At 37.7% G+C, this 8,234-nt stretch overlaps 1 protein-coding gene across 3 annotated transcripts in view; it reads right to left on the bottom strand.

Annotated features, from left to right (window-relative positions):
- Positions 1-2,671: 2,671 nt before the first annotated feature.
- adamts16 (ADAM metallopeptidase with thrombospondin type 1 motif, 16) overlaps positions 2,672-8,234 on the bottom strand; it is a 52,393-nt gene continuing 46,830 nt past the window's right edge. The window contains exons 20-25 of one of the 3 annotated variants that reach the window (XM_082551186.1): positions 7,117-7,311; positions 6,960-7,016; positions 6,544-6,750; positions 6,283-6,430; positions 3,829-6,200; positions 2,672-2,776 (exon numbers count right to left, since the gene is read on the bottom strand). In XM_082551186.1, coding sequence (XP_082407312.1) covers positions 6,085-6,200; positions 6,283-6,430; positions 6,544-6,750; positions 6,960-7,016; positions 7,117-7,311 — 723 coding nt within the window. In that variant the 3' untranslated portion in view covers positions 2,672-2,776; positions 3,829-6,084. Of the gene's footprint in view, positions 2,811-3,828; positions 6,201-6,282; positions 6,431-6,543; positions 6,751-6,959; positions 7,017-7,116; positions 7,312-8,234 lie in introns of all 3 variants that reach the window. The other 2 variants (XM_082551185.1, XM_082551187.1) reach the window with 2 other exon arrangements.

Genomic DNA, 8,234 nt, shown 5'->3' with positions numbered 1-8,234 from the left:
CCACACTCTTCAAACAGATGCAGTCAAACAGAGACAGTGACTGTCTATGACATACAATCTCTGCTGTTAATAAATTTGTCTCAGTCAACTCTTGTTTAAATCCACAGGAAGCTGTCTGAACCCTATCTTGAATACACAAAACAAAACAAAACTGCTCCATCGTCTTAATCCCTTCCTACTTGTGAGGTTGAATTTTGTCCTTTTATTTTTTTTCCTCTGAAGTTGCTGCGGTTGATGTAAATGGAAATACATATTTTTGCACTGAGGACACAAATATTTTTGGTAACCTAATTACTAAGTTAAGTTAAAGGTCCTTCAACAGTAAAGCAGTTATGTGAGTTAAAGATCCGATCTCACTTGTGTCTCTTTTCTTCACATTGGCATGCACCAATAAAACGGTTCTGCATCACATAAAACCTTGCAGACATTTGCCTGTGAAAAAAAGGCCCACTGAAACTATGGTCTATATTTATTTAGTATTTCAGTGTCTAGGCACACATTTTCTTTGCCTGGAGCGAGCCAATGACTTTAAAAAATGACTCTTTACTTTCTACATGATTTCTTCCTACTTTTAACACTCTTCATATTTCCTTCTTCACTGTCCAGCTGAAGGTCCTTGTAACGGTGCCCCAGGGATTATGACAATGGTTATTTTGTTTTGGGCATCTGTGTCTCCTTGACTTGTTGAGAAATGAGAAAAGAGCAAAGCCCAGATACAGTATGTCATAGGTGTTGAAATGGCTAATACCACATTGGCATTACTGTTAGCCTGTGTTCTGGCTTACATGCAGCACTCTGTTGAATCCTGAGAACTAGATCTCAGGATTAGCTCTCTGCTTGCTGTTCTATAAATCTAATCATGCAATATTTCTTTTGAGCGTTGTTATAGTACATAATCTGTTGAAAAGGGTTCAAAAGAACTCCTAAATATCAAGCAGTCACAGAGTCAACAGATGGATGCCCAGTTATACCCTCATCGCCTGCTGTTAGGAAATGCAAGGTAGGGCGTTAGCAAGACCTTATCTTGGAGTATTATATGAATAAACTGTAAATTAGCAATACTGTACTGACAAGAGTAATACTTTCATTTATTTCTAGATGATTTTAATAAGCCCAGGAAGGATAGTTACAGATAGCATTAGCATTAAAAGAATATCCAGTAACTGAAAATTAAAATGTTTTCTGTAGCCAGTCCATTGAATTTGAACTTACTGGCATGTAAAAGTAAAAGTAAAGTAAATAGTTGTAAATAATTAAATATAGTTCATTAAAGTTCTATTAAAATCAGTTTGATGTGCTTTGTGCATATCAAGCTAATCTTTTTTTTTACTGCATTATTATTTTGTAGAGTCCCACCTTCACCATAGCTAGAGCCATCCAAAGATGAAGGCTGGATTATTACTTTTTAGTTTAAGTGTTCCAGTGTTTAAGTCTATTTTTTGGTGTCTGTAATCAGCAGAGAAATGAACAATCTTAAGGATAATACACATAATTTTCCTATAGTTTAATGTCCACACCTGGCTGTGTTTCAAATGGAGTCCTTTGACTTTAATAAATACCTGCAGTGTGACACAGCAAAAGAGGTGATCTGTGTTGTGATGTAATAGATAAACATGAATTGAATTCTTGTCTATAGCAGCAATCTTCCTATGAGCCAATTATCCTAGATATCTACAACCTCCAGGAGCTAGAAAAAAAATCAGATTTTTAGGTATTTTAAAATAAACGATGCAAAGATAGTCCGATATTGAATTGCAGTTTTTTATACTTAACATTTCTTGACTCTGCATGGAATTACAGCTTGATGGTAATACAGACTGAAGGTGTAAGCTATATTGTAGTACATGCAGTAATAAGTAAATCTTTTTAGGCTAAAGAGAGGAGGTATTAAAAAGGTACAGGATATTTTTCCATTCACTTTCTTTAATGTAGTAAGTGAAGATACAAGTACTAGCAGCTGAAGTGGCCTCAGCTATGACTACACAGACACAAGTACACATTCAAAGCACGTAAAACAACAACAACAACAACAACAACAACAACAACAAAACTGTACTTGAATAGAATCAACTTTTTGGGCTACCAATGAACAGCTCAATAAATCTATTTTGTATCAAAATAATGCTGTAATAAAGGCTCAAGGAAGACCTGCACATAACTGCAAGAGTGACCTCAGAAGAACAAGGAATCACTACATTTTGATTTAGAAATTATAGTTGGTCTTCACCAGCTGCACAGCCAGAGGTTCTGATGTGTTAGTCTGTCACATAAGTGCTTTAGACATTGGTTCAAAAGCATGGAGCATGCTGAGCAGGTCAGACCTCTCACTTCAGCATGTTTAGTAATAAAATCAAATCTGTTTTTTAAACTTCACACCATTGCCTAACTACAAATTATACTTGTTACCTAGAAATATAAATAAACAAACAAACAAAAATGATATATGGGATCTAGGTTCATACAATAATGCCATCAGGCCTATTATAATGGGGCACTTATGTGCCTAAAATAACAGAACATAATATGAACTATTTTAGTTCGTATTAGTTCAGTGAGTTGTTCCTTGTGTTATGAACGTCACACCTGTTTTCTACAGTCATTGGTCAGCACAGGTAAATTACATGAAGAGTTGCATTATGACTAAGGAAAAAAGATACCTCTACACAATTACCTCTGAGACTGAAGACGTCACTTGGATCAGCAACCACCGAAAACCCAACGTCCAGATGAACACAATCAACTTCCTAGGGTTACCGCCACAGTTTCAACCATACAACTTTAATGATATAATATGATGTCAGCTGTACACACTGAAGGAACATAACAGCATATTAGACATACTAGTTACATATGGGATATGAAATACAAGGCTAGCTCTTATCTGCTTCAAATTGTGTTAGCAAAACTTCAGATTACAATATTGAGTCCACCAACTATATTTAAAGGGACAGACATAGATAGTAAAGCTACAAATGAAGACTCACTGCTATTATGGTAATAGCTACATTTTCAAACAGTGCATGTGAAACAGGATGAATACACATAACACTCTGGAGCGGAGCCATATTTGTGCTATTGACAATGTAACTTAAGCCGGATTAGGCCATCCTATATAGCTATATATCCAGCTATATCTCCTATATACCGGTAGCTTGGGGAAGGACCTCCCCTTGGCTCTGTTTCAAGATCTACTTCATTATGGGAGAGTCTGACCAAACATAAGTCAGATCGGATCAATTGAGTAGAACAAAGTAATATTAAAAATTATTTTAAAAAATGTATTTAAAGAAAATATGAAACCAAACATTAAAAACGTTTTGGGTGCAAATTAATGTGTTACTGTAATGGCGTTACATTTTCAGTAAAAGTTACACACAGTCCTGCAATCAGCTGATTTCACTTTGTGTGCTTGTGAAAATGATTTTTATTAATATTGTGCAAAAGCATCTGCACAGACAGTATGCTAACACATAGCTAGGCAAGAAACCAGAAACATGTCAAGGCTAAGCCTTCCAGCCCAGCAGCCAGGGGCAGATTTTCAGCAGAAAAAAAGGCACTTAGACTTGTAGCACTGAAACCTCCATTTCTACACGTACATATCACCCTGGCGTTCGCTTTAAAGTCTCTTTAGAAGGAGATCAAATGCACCGTAAATTTAGAAAACACCAGCAAATAGAAAAATATGCTGTCCAAAACCTTCACAAAAAAACTGCAGAAGTGTTTTTGGGGGGAGACAATAATGTGACGGACCAGATACGAAACCGAACAGCTTATAGCAAACATGTATCCACATTGTTATATGAAAAATGCAACTAAAACACACATTACCTGCATGTTTTTCCTCACTCACAACACAGATGAAACCATCTCTTCTTTTAAGCGTCTCAGTGCAAACCTTTGTGGTTTCTATCTCTTCCACAGCTGTTCCGTCAAGTTATTATCTCCAAAAAACACTTGAGTTGTGTTTTGTATTATTTGAGTTTTTTTGTTTTGTTTTTCTTACTTGTTTTATTCAACTTCCATTGGGTATTGCGAGCTCTTACAGCATTTTTATATTTGCTGATGTTTTCTTGAGTCACAGTGTGTTTGACTTCTCAGGGCCACCATACTTTGGGCCAGGTTTCATCTTTGCTTTGTGTTGCCGGCTTTGTGTTCATAAATAAAAACTAAAACAAAGATGACATCGGGATATGGATAAAAATTAGGATAGGAATTTGAGTCATTGTGCGGGTCTGTAGCCTAAAGTTTTTATTTCTGACTGATAATTAAGTGACAATGTGTTTCAGGTCATTTTGTGGAGTAAAGCAAAAGCAATACAATTGCTTTGTCCAAAAAGTAATTTAGTAGCTTAGTGCATTGAACTGAACTAACTGTACTGAAAAGACATTCCATCAAAGTTGAGTAGGTAGGTAAAGCAGTGAACTACCATGTAATCTTACTTATGTTGGAAGGAAAATAATAAATAGAAGCAAAGACTGGAGTTAAGATGTTTAAATGTACATATATACATTACAGCTGTTACAAGTAAAAGTTATAAATCTGTATTTTGAAGCCAGAGAAATGCAAAAGACGTACTAGCCCCCGCTATGGCAGAGTGGAACAATGATGACAGTGATGTCAGTGATTTGGTGCAATCCTAATCCTCTGTAAAGGCATGATGACAGCGCCATGCCCAGTTGAAGACTGTAGCCAAAGTTGTATGAGTCAAGCGATCAAGTTTCCATCCTGAATATTTGTTTTTCTGCTTTTCTCCAGGAGTCCTTTTAGAGTTTCAAGTTTATCCCCCCCTGAAAGATACTCTGTCCAACTTAAAGCTAAAAATGATGAAATCGGGGCTCATGTTCCTGTAGTTACACATTTTGTTTATCTTATTTCATTACCACGGTTAAAAAAATCATATTGTAATAGTATTACCTATCATCCATCAGTGCTTTTAAAATGTAATTGATATGTAACGCATTTTTGTGCCATATAAATGCATGCTAATGTCATGTATAATAATGTAGGACACATTAAACAACACACTGATATGGCTTGTTAGTGATTTCACTTGACAGCTGCTTTCTTTTAAAAAATAAAATAAAGGTTTTGCATAAAAAGGTGCAGTTTGACAGCATGTAATGAAAATTAATAACACATATTAAGGTAATGGGCTTAGGGTAGAGTAATACAAGGACACATTTATAATGCTTAATCATACAGTTTTCCAGAAACACTGCATTGCAAAGCCAATAAATAAAACAAATAATACTGTACACGGGTCACACAATTCATTTGTTATTTCCTGAAGCTTGAACATTTCACACTGATTTCATGAATTCAATGTGACAAAGTTGTAGCACCACTTGGAAGGAAAGCCACATCGCGCAGACTTATCCTGTCACAGAAAACATATGCATCTGATGATGCAGTTGATTTGTGCTCTGTTCTTTTTTTACTTTTACATGACAACTTCCATGGCAACTGCCCAGCTATTAAAGAAATACACATTGATTAGCATGTCATTTTTGTTCTCTTTTTTTTAATTAAAAAAAATTAAGCTCAAGGCAAAATTTATTTATACCTTTATCGTCTCTTTGAAACGTCCCTTTTCATTAAGAAACCACAGATTGTCAATTCATCAGGGTCTGCAGCGCAGACCAGGGCATATCACATGTTGCGTGGCAGCGCTTGAAGACGTCTTTCTTTGTTGGTTTGCCATCGTTGGCCTTTGGTTGACTGAGAGATGCTGAGTGTCCTGAGTACAGATCTTTTCAGCTACAGTATATAAACAAAGCTGGGATTTTTCAGTTTCTTTTAGACATGTCCATCCTATTTGCTTTAATCACGATTACTATTTTGTTAGTTCCTCCACATAATTCTTGTCTTTATTTGTTTTTTCCCGATCACATTCCTGTGTAGTGCTGTCAACATCAAGTTCTTGTATCCAGATGTCCGGCATCGCAGAGAGAAAATGAAGAGCACTTCCAAAGAAAAGGCTTTGTATTTCAGTGCTCGCCACATGCTTAAAACCACAACCATGTTTTGCAGTCTTTTGACTAACTACCTATCTGCCTGTACAGCGGACTGAGTCACGTCCTAGGATTATAGGTTTGAATTTGAACATGACTGGCAGCACTGCTTGCCATAGAACTTGTGGTTGCAGACTCCATGTTGGGGCACCAGGTAACACCAGCTGAAGTAATCCTTACATGCAAGTTCTGTGTAAAAAGAAGAGAAAAAAAAAAGTGAAATTCGTTTTCTTTTTTGGGAGATCTTTTGAGAGAATAAGAGCACTGGTACCTTTCTTCTCAGGTTGTGGACAGAAGTTGGTATTGCAGGCCTGGGACACTGCAGGTTTGAGATGGACGGCACAGCCGGTGGAAGGTTTCTCTTCCGCCAGACACTGGACCGCCCTGGCCTGCACTCCTCCTCCACATGTCACCGTGCACTGCGGAGAGCGAAGCAACAAGGAACGGATTATAGATACTGTGAATCTCCTTTGTGCGACACATTCGCTCCCTCCTCTTGTTTATATTACCAAAGTGGAAATTCTGCTGATACCTGAGACCAAGGAGACGAGCGCCATTCTGGCCGAGGTGGAGGGTGGGCTGGATAGCTCCGATGATGCGTCTTCCATTGGTAGTGCACTGATTGTGTTGTGCGGACAGGGCATTCAGCCAGGATGCAGGGCTTCTGAAGCTCTACTATGGGTTTGGGAACATGGTGGCACTTCTTGGGAGCAAGCTCTCTGTATTTTCCTGCAGTGTCCTTTATTATGAAATAGAGAAATTCACTAAAGCTATAGATGCCATTATATAATAAAGAACCTCCAAAAAATCAATTTAGAAACACAAAAGCAAATAATTAAAATAATATTAACAAATTGGAATTTAAAGAGAATTTAAATGCAGCGAATTATTATGACACTGAAAAATGACCTTTTGCTGTGTCTGATCAAACACACACACAATACACACCTTCTCTGCACACTTGATGAAGCGTGCCTGATAGCCACGACCACATGTTACTGAACACTGGATGTGGAACAGAGCAGAGACAGAGAGCTTATTCACATTAGCTAAAAATACATTTAAATACTGCATAAGTGCTGTTTTATTCATTTTAATTTCATACCTCTTGCCATGTGGAGACAAACCACTGGACCTTGCGTTGTTTCTGGCAGCGTCTGATGAAGCAGGAATCCTGACCAGCAGGTTTTGGCAGGCCTGCGCACTTGCTGTTGGGCAGCGTGTGTGCCTGGGCACCCGGGTTAGAGCTCACACACAGCACAGTCCTCTTCTTCAAACCATTGCCACACTTACGCGAACACTGCCAAATAAAAACAAACATGATATCTGATTGCATTTAGGTATTGGAGCAAAGCTTTCTCTTAATTAATGGCTGATCAGTTGGTTTAAATGCTACAGTATTAACAATCTTTGTTATCATAGTTAGGTCCAAACTGTCATGTTATATTCCAGCATTGTCAAAGCCTTGTTATGTGTTACACACATTTTTATCATCCATTAACAAAGACATAAAAATGTAGACTAAACTGTTTTTTTGAGAATTTCTTTCCATTTTTTTCCCACCTTCTTTTAAGCAGAAGGAACAAATTTATCAAAATTAATTGAGGGTTTGACATATTTAATTTAGCTATTACCTGGCTGGAAATGTCACATGCTAAACATCTTAACAGGCCAGCTATGCACAAATAGCATTTCAGAAAAGCTGCTATACAGCATAGTCACCACACAATGGATTACTGTGCTTTACTGCCTTAATAATTCCTTTGAGGTACTCCAGCAATTCCCTCAATATCCTTTTTTTATTCTAGAAACAGCTAATGGGACAATCTAAATCTTGAAGTGATTCACTACAGCCAATAAACACGGGGCTGTGACGCACTACACTGTGCCACAAGCTACCAGGGGGAGAGCGAACTGGACACCACTTGTGCCATGTCGTTGACGATATTTGGTGTAAAACGGCAGTTAAAATGTTACACTGAGACAAGTCACCACACAGAATGTATAGGATTTGGACAGAGAACAAAACACTGGAGGTCTCAGCGGGCACATTCATAGTTTAAAGCCACTGAGATCACTGTCATAAAATGTGGTGAAGCCATTAAAGCCAGGGCGAACTTCACAACACAATGTGCAGAGCTCTTTAGGGCTTACTGGGCGAGCGTATGACTTCAAAGGGGTTTTTCAAGCTGTGTTCTTCAGCAGCAACGTGCCAGCAGCGTA

Source organism: Aulonocara stuartgranti (assembly GCF_965226115.1).
Source record: "Aulonocara stuartgranti genome assembly, chromosome: 11".
NCBI classification, from domain to species: Eukaryota; Metazoa; Chordata; class Actinopteri; order Cichliformes; family Cichlidae; genus Aulonocara; species Aulonocara stuartgranti.
Note: the sequence above shows the minus strand (reverse complement) of the source record. Positions and strands in the feature narration are given on the sequence as shown.